This window comes from Salvia splendens, chromosome 1 (assembly GCF_004379255.2).
Source record: "Salvia splendens isolate huo1 chromosome 1, SspV2, whole genome shotgun sequence".
Lineage (NCBI taxonomy): Eukaryota > Viridiplantae > Streptophyta > Magnoliopsida > Lamiales > Lamiaceae > Salvia > Salvia splendens.
In genome coordinates, this window is record NC_056032.1 from 17,609,614 (window position 1) to 17,623,552 (window position 13,939).

Consider the following 13,939-nt stretch of genomic DNA (forward strand, 5'->3'; position numbering starts at 1 on the left):
TTGAATATCTTAATATCAACTAGTTTATATTTTTGATTCTATCACGCATAATAATCATGACTCACTTAAAATGAGACATTCCAAAAAAGAAATATGACTCTTATTTTGGGACGGATGGAGTATGATAGAGTATGGCTATCATTAACCACAAGAAGACGTTGTTGTTGCATAATTATGAAACCAAAAATACGCAATACAGAGATATACTGGTTGAGAGTTGGCAAGGCAACTTAGCAGCACCCGAGAAGATGGGGAGGTGGGCAGGGCCGGCATGCATGGCAGGTGGGTGGCAAGCAAGGTTTTAGGGCTATTGGAGGCTTTTTTGATCTCGGATCCACCCCACTTCCCTCCGTAGCTGTTGAGTTCAAATAATAAAATAAACAACATTAAATGTCAAATTATTATAAATTCTAATTTTATATATACTCAACTCGAATTGCCAAATTAAAAAAAAAATGAACTCAATCACAATTGATCAAATAAAACCCATTAAATAGTGAAATGAAAAAATAAAACAAAAAGTAATGGCTGGACACGAATGAACATCAAAAATATAAATTCATGTGAATTGATCTAGCGATATACAGTATTAATGCAAGAGGCTAAAGTTCTCATGATAGAGATTTTTAATTTTCAAATGATTTACAATAGTAACCAATTCAAGACAAGAAATATTCATACATGTTTCCACAGTAGTTTGTGGAAGGAAAGGATAGAGATTTTTAATTTTAAAATGATTTACAATTGTAACGAATTCAAGGCAAGAAATATTCATACATGTTTCCAGAGTAGTTTGTGGAAGGGAAGGATAGAGATTTTTAATTTTAAAATGATTTGCAATAGTAACGAATTCAAGAAAAGAAATATTCATACATGTTTCCACATTAGTTTGTGGAAGGGAAGGATAAAGATTTTTAATTTTAAAATAATTTACAATAGTAACGAATTCAAGGCAAGAAATATTCATACATGTTTCCACAGTAGTTTGTGGAAGGGAAGGATAGAGATTTTTAATTTTAAAATGATTTACAATAGTAACGAATTCAAGGCAAGAAATATTCATACATGTTTCCACAGTGGTTTGTGGAAGGGAAGGATGGAGATTTTTAATTTTAAAATGATTTACAATAGTAACGAAGTCAAGGCAAGAAATATTCCTTCATGTTTGCACAGTAGTTTGTGGAAGGGAAGGATGGAGATTTTTAATTTTAAAATGATTTACAATAGTAACGAATTCAAGGCAAGATATATTCATACATGTTTCCAGAGTAGTTTGTGGAAGGGAAGGATAGAGATTTTTAATTTTAAAATGATTTGCAATAGTAACGAATTCAAGGAAAGAAATATTCATACATGTTTCCATATTAGTTTGTGGAAGGGAAGGATAGAGATTTTTAATTTTAAAATGATCTACAATAGTAACGATCAAGGCAAAAAATATTCATACATGTTTCCACAGTAGTTTGTGCAAGCTCCCTTCCGGCAACGGCTTGTGGAGATGATAGAAGAAGCATGGCTAGGAGAATCAAAGCAAAACCACTCAATATTTTGGAACCCATTTTTTTTTTCTTTCTAAGTTATGTGCTTTTCTTTTATGTAATATATATGCCTGTTAGTTTTGCTTCTCTATTTATAAAGTTGGTATAAGTGTGGAAAATATTGTACAAATCCGTATGACTTTTCCAATTCTGTCACGCCAAGCACAATTTAGTTGGTAAAATGTTTCTTCTAATCTATTTGAGATCTCTCAAATGCATAAATATGTGCCTTTGTGTGTGAATTGTTTTTAAAAAAATAATGAGTTTGTATTTAATTAAGCTTACGAAGTCCGAATCAATTTCACAATGTACAAACATGTCCGTATCAACCTATTAAGCCTAGTAAAATTGAAACAAATAACTCAATTACGATACGTCAGTGATATCATAAAATACAAAAATGGACAGATATTAAACCATTTATTAACATTGTCATGTCGAATTATAAGAAAATAAATGTGTGGCATTTGAGTAAGTTTGAAATTTCTCTTATCTCTTTCGTCTTCTCTGCAAATTAATTGTGGTTAGCAAACATTGGATAGTGATATAAGATAGTTAAGTCATTCTCAAAAGTGATTTATTATTTGTTTTTTCGGTTATTAGATCAAGAGTGATTTGGCATTATAATAAGCGCCAAATTTTTAGAGACGGATGGAGTATTCAATTATTCAAACATAATGCCACTAACTCACATTCCACTAATTCATTCTCATCCACATTTTATTATAAAACTAATATATAAAGTAGGACCCGCATTCTACTAACTTTTTCAACCTATATTTTATTACATTTCTTAAAACATGTGTCGGATCAAACGGTGACAAATTATTAGGAACATAGGGAGTATGAGTTTAGGGGTGTCGAACCTATACATGGGTTTGAAGTTTTTATTAAGCCCAACCTCGGATTTGGATTGAGCACTAGGACTTATATTTCTTTCATATATTGCTATTAATTTTTTTTGTTTGTTTCTCTTTTTTGATTGGTAATCACACAAAAAGTTGCATAATATTGGAGTCGAACTCGAGACCTTTTTTCCTTAGATTTAACTAAATGGATTAATACCTATTTTTGGCAAAATGCATGGCAAAAATATAAATGAAGCCCGACTCACTACTTAACTTGCAAACCCATGCATTATTCTGTGCTCAATATTATCTTAAGCCCACTTTCTGTTTTTCTCTTTTGGATTGCGATTGATACTACTTACTAGTGGATAGAATATTTGAATGGGGAATGTAGAGAACAAAGAAAATTTTAAAATTAATTCCAGAATGACATATGAAGAAAGCCTCCATCGCCACTTAATCAAATTTATTCAAATGTATATATACACAGAACAGATGTGATGATCTTATTCAACGCCGCCGGCTTTTTGAGAAGGTAACTTTACCTTTTCTTGATACAAAAGGTAAAAAAATTATTTATTTTTGTTTGGTCTTTTTAATTTACCTCCTTCTTTGGAGTCCATTACTTTTTAAAAATGTATAATTACCTTTTGAGAAGTTAAATGAAAAATATACTTATGTGTGAGATGATTTTGGTTTAAATTGTTCAAGCTATGAATAAAATTATCTAAAAACAGGATTCTTTTGTTTGATTTCTCTTTGGTTTTAAGAGAGAAAGGATGAAGAAAAGTTAACTATTTGGCATAATATGATTTTGGTTTAAAAGAACAATTTTTTATTCAGCTTTAATAAGAAAGTTGTATGCAACATGAATAAAGTGGGAAAAAAAATCCACTTTCAAGCAAGGAAGAAGAAATTAGGACTTCTCATGTTCAACAAAGATGCCAAAAGAGTAAATAAAACCAAGAACGCAAGGTGATACCTGTACAAATTCGAGCTGACCTAGCTCCAGATAGACGGGTTTCTAAATTGAGTAGCCATATAGATATTTTACAAGGTTTTCCCTCCCAATTTCTTTCTCTCTCTTGAGCTCTAGATGCCGGACCTAAGTAATGAGCTAGAAATATTAGAGATACCATTGCAAAAGACAAGTGTAAGATATCACAAAGAAGACATGCTAATATATATAGACCAGAGTCCGACCTGAACGGAACCTTTTTGGAATACACCAGTGTCAGTGATGACAACAAGACATATATTATTATGGTCGCTTGCATATTCGTACTGATCACGCAACGGGACAAACTCTGCCTGTAAAACTTGCTTTCAGTAACTATTATTGTGCTGCAGAAATACCAAACAATCTTGCATAAGATCAGATTACCGACCCTGATATTCTCCTCCCACAACTCGGCCACCATTTCCATGCGCTCGAACAATAAACCGCCCCCACCTCTCAAACAGACAAGAACATTAATGCCTATTTCATTTCTGATCATGTCATTGAGATAATCCCACATTCAGTAGATGCATTAAATAGGAACAGTCAGCAACAACAGTGGATCCATAAAAGAAAAGATCATCACCTATGAGATTTATTATCAACGGAAGAGTGTAGCAAAATAGTTTCTAGTGCAATACTTGTTCCAACTGCGCTGGGTGGACTTGATTTCTGGCAAAAGAAACAATCATGAGCAGATTCCTGATTTCTGCTAGGAACAAGTACAGTGTCCAATGGGAACAAAGAAAATGGGGAGAGATACTACATATTGCAACAATAAAAAAAAAAAGACAGTTTTGTAACTCATCCTAAAACACTTTAGTGTGAAAACATAACCAACCATACATGAGCCAGAACATATATTTAGGAGAGAGTCAAAACTGTTACTTTGGTAGGGCGAGCAGCCCTTCAACCAAGAAGTAAGTGGAACCTTTCCCCTATTTATTTTATGCATTTAATATCTATTTGGCCCACTTTAAAAATAATGTCTTTCTGCCGAGTAAACAAGTGTCACCTTTGACTGCCTAGCCTAAAATGGACACAGGAGTACTCAGTATAATATGAGTGGTCAAGTTTATACTTTTTCAGTAAATTGCCAAAGCAAACGAAAGGGCAAAAATTGTTAGTGGCTTAATGCCTGAGTGAAAAAGAATTATACTATACGAGTTCCTTCTTCAAAGTTCGTCTTCGAAATAAAGAAATAAAAAACCCAGATTTTTGGAAGAGGAAACCTTGAGATCTTAGCCTTAAGGCCATGTTTGGTTAACGGGAATGTAAAGTTAGCAAGGAAAATGATTCCTGGAAAAATGATTTTTAGGAATATGAATCCTAATAACTTTACTTTCCAGTGTTTGGAAAATATCAAGATTTATATTTTATATTTGATTTAAACACCAAACTAAAAATATAGCACTTATTATTTTTTATTTATAAAAAAATAATAATATAAATTTTTTAATAAATTATTAATTACAAATGATAATAATTATATTATTATATTTATTATTACGATGGATAGTTTAAATATGGATTATGGATCATCCATCATAATATATAATAATATAATTTTCATTATAGTTACATGGAGTATTATAATCATAAATTATTAGAATAATAAATATGATTATTATTTTTATAATTATAATATTTACGGATATTATAATTAAATAAATTTTATGATTTAAATTTCACTACAATTTTATTGATTAATTATTAATTAATATTATTATTATTATCTCATTTATATTATATAAATATATTTTAATTATTTAATAAATTATTAATTATTATTATTATAATAACAATTATACAGAAATATTATAATAATATAGTTATAATTATGATAAATTTAATTATAGTTATTTATTGTACTGAAATTAAGTATGATTTATAATTTTAAATTATTTTTAAAACATTGTATTTAATAATAATAATAATAATAATAATAATAATAATATTAATATATTGCATTAAATATGTAAGAATCCTAAAACTAGGAAAAAGAATACCTAAGATAAGCTAGGATTCTGATTCATGGAAAGTTGTACTAACTTTCCTTGTTATCGGGATTCTGATTACTTTCCCAGTTTGATTAAAAACCGAAACAAACATGTAAACATACCAAAATATAGAAATATAATCAAAATTATCCAAGACAACCCTCTAAAACCATGCAGAATCCAAATACGTCAACCGACTATATAAGATCACAAAAAAAATCACCATGTGGTTCATGGATTCATAAATACTCGTATATAAAAGCTTTCTTTTAGTATATTTCCAATATAATAGTGCAAAGTGTTTTGACACCGCTTCGTCATTGAATTATGCGTACTTTGATGATTCTTAAAACAAAGATAAATTATTATTTGACTTATTTACAGCTGGAATAAATTAAATTTAACCAATTATAATTCAAGAAAACTTAGAGTTACTTCAATTAGCTAGCATCTTGATAATTCACTCTTTAACAATTCAAAATATTTTTGTTACATCTACGATGCACCTCTCACGTTATGAAAATTTTATTTAATTTTCTACGAATTGATTTATGTTTGAATTTTGAAACAAAGTGTTGATTTATGTTTTAAATACATAAACATAAACATACTATTGATAGATATTTTGTAAATAATTATGTAATTAATAAGTTATTTAAATTTAAATAACTTAATCTTTTTTAAAAATATTAAAGAAAATTAAAAATATGTATTTCATTATTGAATGATTAATTAAAAATTTGTATATAATTAAAGAAAATTTAAAATACGTATTATTTTTTGAAAATATTAAAAGAATTAAAAATACGCATTGGCCCGAATAACCCGGTGGGTTAGCCCGAAACCCGAAGGGTTAGGGTTAGGGTCAAACTTTTATAACCCGAAAAAATCATAACCCGAATAGCCCGTACCCGAATGGCCCGACAACCCGAACGGGTTGGCCCGATTGACATCCCTATCTGTAACCCTAGTTTTTCCTATATATATATATATATATATATATATATATATATATATATGTGCGCGCGCGCGCGTGGGGTCTCTTGTATAATAACTTAACGAGAAATACTATTTTAACTGAGATGTGAGTAAACTAAGAAATAAATCAAATTAAATAAAAAAAGATACCAATGTTGGGTTGCCTCCCAACAAGCGTTTGGTTAACGTCTTTAGCTTGACGTTCTTTGTGGCTCATAAAATATTCCCATTCTCGGGATTTTCTTTGGAATGCCTTATGTATCTACAATTTCGCAATGTGAGCATAGAATGAAGAAAATTATAGTAGAGTACAATGCATAACATGTGGCAATCCCCTAAACTTTAATCATATCAAGGCATAAAATATGCAAATCAAATTATCTACCTTACCATGATCATTTTTCATCCTCCGTAATCTTCTCTATCCCCCAATTAATTGCAAAAATTTTCAACAATAGACTAAGATCAAGCAAAAAAAAAAGATACCAAAAAAAATTAAAATAAAACTATACAAAATATTACACTCTAAATTAGTATTATCAACCATTTTACAATATCAGCTTAAAGCAATAATATTCCCCGGCAACGGCGCCAAAAACTTGATGCACTATTTATTAGCACTAAAAATACTTGCAAGTTTACAAGGTAGATCTAGTATAGCTAAAGGTCAGTACCGGGATATCGAACACAGGGAATAAGATTGCAACTAGCTATCATATACTAAGCGTCATATACTATTTAAAGACACAGATGTTTTTTTGGTTTGATTTTATTAAACTAGACTGAAAAATAAATAAATAAATAAATAAATAAATAAATAAAAAAGAAAGCATACAAACAATGATACAAAGCAGACATAAGAATGTAGAATATTAGGATCCAAAACACAATCGACTTTCTTGAATTACGGTCTCTAGAGTTATTAAGTCGGTCACTTAACTTGATTAAACCCTCTCCCGAGGTGAGAAATCCGTAGATTAAGTGTTGAAATCAAAGTCCCCTTTAAATCTCTAACATCTAACTCCTAAAAGTTCGTTAAGACCAATGACCTCACGTGAAACCTCAACTCTCCCGAGTTCTATTGAATTAAAGTGTGAATTATCCATTTTCCAAATCAACTATTTCGTCTCCCGAGTACTCTAATCAACTCTAACATGTATTCAAGAGGTAGCTAATCAATTGAATATAGAAAGCGCAAGGATAAATCAAATAACTACAAGAGCTAACAAGGAAAATCAATCGAATATCTTCACCAAAAATTCCACAATTGATGTTTAACTCATAGACAAGTAAAAACTACAAATAAAGTACGAGACATGAAAGAAATTGATAAAACCGTTAAATCTTCAATCTTCAGTCTTTCCTGGATCTGCAGAACTCCGCTTCAATGGAAGATGGATGAATTTATTTAAGGGTGGAATATGGAATGGAAGAAGTGTAGAGAGGGAGAATGATTGGAGGCTCTAAGATAAAGATTATGAATTAGGTTCAGAGGTATTTATAGGCTGGAAAAAAGTTTATTTTTGATAAATTTCGTGCCCTACAAGAAATAGGAGAGATTTGACTTCACAATATAATAATTTCTTTTTTTCCGTGAATTTTCGCATAAATTCCCGCAAGCTTTGACTGCATTGCGCAACGTTCGTAGAATTGTCATAACTTTCTCCACAGAACTCCGATTGAGACATGCAAGATATCCACACAAAGCTCTTTCGAAGACAAAGAGAATGGCATGTAGTAAGCACTGACTGGACTTCAAAATCGCTGGCAGAATGAGCTCGAACAGAGGTTGCTGCACTTTGGCCTTTTTTCACATTTTTATATCTTTTATCAACAAACACGTCAAAAATACCAAATGTATAACATATGCAATTTAAGAACATAATTTGCATGATTGACATTTAAAACAAATCAAATCTAGTTCTTAAAAACATACAAAGTCTGTGTTTGTCACATTCCTTTAGTAGTTCAACACAGTTCCAGGAGAAAAAAAACAGAAACGGAAAAAGTAGTCATTATAAGCTTCTGAGATGAAATTCACATGCGTATGAAAATGAAGGGATTTTTTTTTCTAAAGAATGATGAAGACAAAAGTCAATGGTACCTATTTACTTGATGGCCATCTCCCAATATTCTCATTGGAAAGATCTCCAAATGCTTTGCACCAGGCTGCCTGTAAACTTCTCTCACAGTATCAACAACCAGATCACGGTTAGCAGTATCTACATCTGTGAAACAAGTTGTCGAGATATCATCTCGAATAGATTTCAGTCGTTCAACATTCTCATGCCTTTCCTTTGTCCTTAACCTATCCTCGTCAAAAATTGCAGACACAACTTTTTTGTATTTACTTGTGTCTTCTGAAGAATGAATTGTCCTCAACATATCTGCAAGTCCAGGTAGAATAAAGACTTAACTGAATAGTGAACAAGTAACATTATCATTTATTTCCACAACCTGATTGTGAATAGTATATGCTCAGGTATGTATTTAGCTTGAAGAATTTAGAAAAGGGATATTCAAAGAAACAACTTCACTAGTAATAAAATTAAGGTTGTTTTTATGAAATTCAGGAACTAGGGCAGACACCTTGATAGCACCATGTTAAGCAGTGAAGCATAGAGACATGTAGAGACAAGAAGAATAGTATTTCTCATTCAGTTATTATACAAGAGACCTCACACACACACACACATATATATATATATATAGGAAAAACTAGGGTTACAGATATATAAGAAAACCTAAATACATTAGTGCTCTACAACAGCCCCCATTGGTACATACTATGAAAATACCAAGTAATTCTGACTTTCGATAACTAAACTTCACACTTATTAAAACCTATGCCTGCTGAAATCTAGCTAGAAATATAAATAACATTTCTATTACAAATACGATGGTGAAATATTTAACAGTTAAGTTTCTCGTTTCTAATGAGATCGATTGCTTTTTTTTATTAATTTCTTGTATAGGAACCAAAAATATTCTGTAAACATTTCAGGTATATAAGACTATATATAGCTAGCCAAGTAGTAAAGGGCATGCAAATCATGTTAGAAGATATTAAGGCAATGGTCATCTTTAATACACACAAAAAACCTTGGCCAATCTATAATTCTATATGTACTTCTATAATTCTCACATCAAAAATTGTATTACCATCAGTTTAGAATCTTTTATCAAAATTCAGTAAGCGGATATCAATCACTTACTATCTAACATTTCATACTCCATGTGAGGTGGAAAGGCATGCTTAAGAAGTTCCGTGGCTGAAGGCCGATCTGAAGGACTTGGAGACATCAAGTGTCGAAGCAAGGTTGCCTGTTCTGGGAATTCTGTGACCCAGCTAGAAGGAAGTTGTCCTTTTAGTTTCAGATCAGATAGCAAAACATGTCTCTCCATTGCTGTCTCGAAAGGATGCCATAGTTCAAAGAACATAACTCCTAAACTGTACATATCAGCCTATGATAGAGTGAAACAAGATGAGCACGGGTAGACAGTTTCTCAACAAAACACGAAAGAATATATACATATGATATTAAAATTGACCTTCTCATCAATCTTCGGCCAGCCTTGCTCTATTTCAGGGGCAGTGTAGAAATATGTGCCAACTTGACCTGTACCATCAATTGATACTCCCAACGGTTTCAGTCGCATCCACGTCTTGGTCCAGTTGCTCGAACTTCAGAAATTTGGCTACAATATAATACAAAAACTCATGTAAAGAGACCCTGGAGGAAATCTAGACAGGCCTGAAATTCTCAAACTTAACATGGCGTTACATGGTAATAATATGTTTTAGCAGTCAGAGGACAATTATACCCCCCGCCGTCCCACAAGAGTATGCACTCTTTCCTTTTTAGTCCGTCCCACAAGAATATGCACTTTCTAATTTTGGAAACTCTTTTATCTCTATTGAGGTAGGACCCATTCATGATCGGCCATGTACGCAAAATAGATTTAGGCAAATACACATAGGAGCTCCAAAACCAAAAGAAAAGAGTTTCACAAATGTTAAGTTTGATCTTATAGGCATTACAAGTTTTTGAACGATTAATTCATATTTATTTTAAATTCCAAAATGAGCAAGAACCGACTCTTACCAAGGCCAAAGTCTCCAATTTTGATGTCATTTCGAGCATCAAAAAATATGTTATTAGGAGTCAAGTCGCGATGGATAATTCCTTGTCCATGGATATGTGCCAGGCCTTCCACAATTTGGCGAAACAAATGCCAAGCAAGTTCCTTATCAAACTGATTATAGGATTCAAACTTTTGCCTCAGAGTCCTGAATCATATATGGAAATTATAAGTTAGGCATAATTGATTAGTGAGTTAAAGAACCAAGAACTAACATGCTCAAATCTCTTGAGGTATGGGTAGTAAAGTCCTTATTTCATGTTATTTTTGCACTAAAAGCATTTATGATCTTGATATCATGAACTTTTATCTTTAGACAAGTGCAATCTGGATATCTGTAACTTCAAAACATAGTCAATTTTTCACTCCATCGCCTTAGAAAATGCTTCTGTTACACTTCCACCGTAGAGAGTAGAGACGACCAACAACTTGAGAAATATTTATCTAAATTTTAAGAAATGTAAATTAATTGGTGAATCGAGGGTTCTTCGAGGAATTTAAGCAATGCTGAAGTTAAAAAAAATTGTATTTCTTGTTGATCTCAGTGGGAGCAGGAATGGATATAACAACATAGCTACCTAGGGCAGTATTCCATCTGAATATAGAGGTAGGTTGACTCAAGCTTATTTTCATGTGCAAACTGTTCTGAAGAATCAGTTTCCTTGAAGCTGACACTAGAACTCACGCCCGTTGTAGAACCCCATGCAGGGCCTCCAAGGTTTCCAATTTCACCTGCTTCATACCAAGCCTGATAGAAAGAGAAAGTAAAGGACAAGAACAAGTATGTGTTTCATGAATTATAATAACTCAACAAGCAATCCAGCTTCAACATCCTATGCAAATTAAATATAAAAATGACTTCACATACATTAATACCTGATAGTATCGTACAACATGCTGATGCTGCAATCTAGAAAGAGTTGCTACTTCCTTGCAAAACATTTCACATAAGTGCAAAGAAATTAAAGTCAACAGTAGACATTAAAAATGACAAGAATTTAGAATTTAAATACGCCTATGAAATATGAATACAGACCTTAATATGCAGTCATTTACAGGCAGGATTTTGTCCTTTAATCGGATCTTCTTTACGGCATAATGCCTACCATCTAGCTTATTCTTGCATAACACCACGTGACTGAACCCACCATGTCCTGCCAGTGTACAAAAATAATTGCATAGTTAGTTGCACGGGGTATGAAAGTAGTATCAAGAAATAAACTCAGTGAATCCAAAACTGAAGCTTTCACATGCAGTTATCATGTTAAAAGAAATGTTAATCATGCTTTGTATCTCCAACTTTCAGCGTATCCAATTAATGTCCCCCACTAAGTTTTCCCTTCAAACACCATTGACGTTTAGATAGTTTGATTTATGTCCCGCTTGACATAATCTGATACGTACAGGGGGTGGAAAGTATACAGACGCAGAAACAGGGAAGTAGTTTGGCCAACTGATCGACAGCAGAACAACCCACAAGTCTCGGCTGATTAAGTCAAAGATCCAAGCGATCGTGTTGAAAGATATGAGTATTATTCATTCAACTTGTGCATTCAATTACAATAGGTACGCATCTTTTAAATAGGCCAAGGGTTACATAAAAATGGCAAGATTTGCCCTAATACTCATTCCCTAATTAATTTCTTTTCCTTGCTTACCTATTTTGCTTACTTACATATTTTCCTTTCTAACACTCCCCCTCAAGTTAAGTAATGGGATTACCCATACTTAACTTTCCCAATACCTCATGTAAGCTTCTTGCATCGACAGCTTTCGTGAGTATATCCGCCAACTGATCTTCAGATCTCACAAAAGCAAGTTCTACTGTCTTGGCCTCTATATTGTTCTGGATGAAATGTCGATCCACCTCGACATGTTTTGTCCGATCGTGCTGAACTGGATTTTCAGATATACTGATTGCCGCCTTATTATCACAGAACAACTTACATGACTTCTGTGAGTTTAAGTTCAACTCAGTCATCAATTTCCTCAGCCACAGAATCTCAGTCAACCCACTCTTAATCCCTCGAAATTCAGCTTCTGCACTTGACAAGGCTACCACTTTCTGTTTTTTGCTTCTCCACGTGACAAGATTTCCTCCCACAAAGGTAAAATATCCAGCAGTTGATTTTCTGTCATTTGGATTCCCTGCCCAATCAGCATCCGTGAACCCATGAATCTCTAAATGTCCATGATTCTCGAATAGAATCCCATGGTTCGCTGTCCCTTTCTGTCACGCCCGCATTTCCTAAGGATAGGAAGTACGGTGGACCGCGACTAGGGGAGGAATAAAGAAGCGGGGAAGAAAGGGGAGAACAAGAATACTTGACCCGAAACGTTTAATTAGAGGAAGTTCACTTCAAAACAAAGTACTGTAGCGACATTTCTAAAGTTAAAGTAAACAGAGTTTAAATGAAAACATTGTATCGGATTACAAAGCAGCGGAACAGACCAAGAGATAGATAATGCCGGGTATGACGACACGACACCATCCAAAAGGCAAAGTAAAAACACAATTTTGACTTTAATTGCTCAACATCCGTCATCCCCATCGTCGCTCAACCTGCACATTAAGAAAACAACATGCAGGGCTGAGTACTTATTGCACTCAGTGGACACACGCCAAAATCATAGTTTGTCATGCCATAACAGTGTAACCTTGGGGTTTTAAGTGTAAAGAAAATAACCCAAGTACACTAAAACATATTTCATAAATTCGACTGCGCAGTCATTTTCCAGAGATTGCCACCCTTATTCCCCCATCATACACTATCTGATTCAACGGGTGACAAGGGGCGTGGCCACACCCCAGGTCAACTAGACCGGCCAACTTGCTCTCAGATGGCTCCCGATCTCGTGTACACTAGCCTGAGGGTTCGCAGCCCAACAGACCCGAATTCGATTAAACATATGTGGTAAACCACTTCAGATAGGTTTCAAAACAAAACAATTGGCAAGACAAACAGTTCACCTCCATAAACATTTCCGGAACAGAGTCCGTATTTGAGATAACCCACAAAATAGTAGGGTAGAAAAGCCCACCTCGATTGCTTAGCTTTTAAACAGTTTCCTTCTTCAACCACAATTTCCTCGTAAAAGATCACCCTTTTGAAAGATAAATAAGTATCATAATTAGAATCAGGAAAGACGGGGTTTAAACGACAATGCATGAATCCTACGTGGATGACTTCGACATCTAGCACGTTACACGTACGCACACTTAACAACATCTTATAAGTCAATCACACAAAAACACACGTCCGAAACACACCACGCACGCACCTAGGGATGTCAATGTAGCCCGTAACCCGTGGGCTGGCCCGAATAGCCCGCCAAATTTTTAGGGTTAGGGTTGGAAATTTCTAGCCCGATAAAATCAAAACCCGATTAGCCCGCACCCGATTAACCCGCAACCCATTAGGGCCAGACCCG

At 33.5% G+C, this 13,939-nt stretch overlaps 1 protein-coding gene across 1 annotated transcript; it reads right to left on the reverse strand.

Moving 5' to 3' along the window:
• Nucleotides 1-4,262, reverse strand: LOC121744521 (eIF-2-alpha kinase GCN2-like). Its single transcript, XM_042138087.1, has 6 exons — nucleotides 4,228-4,262; nucleotides 3,973-4,058; nucleotides 3,775-3,877; nucleotides 3,590-3,697; nucleotides 3,369-3,491; nucleotides 1-355 (listed from the first exon to the last, which is right to left on the reverse strand). Exons 1-5 carry the CDS (start codon nucleotides 4,228-4,230, stop codon nucleotides 3,411-3,413), a joined length of 381 nt encoding a protein of 126 aa, XP_041994021.1. The 5' UTR covers nucleotides 4,231-4,262; the 3' UTR covers nucleotides 1-355; nucleotides 3,369-3,410.
• Between the last annotated feature and the right edge of the window lie 9,677 nt (nucleotides 4,263-13,939).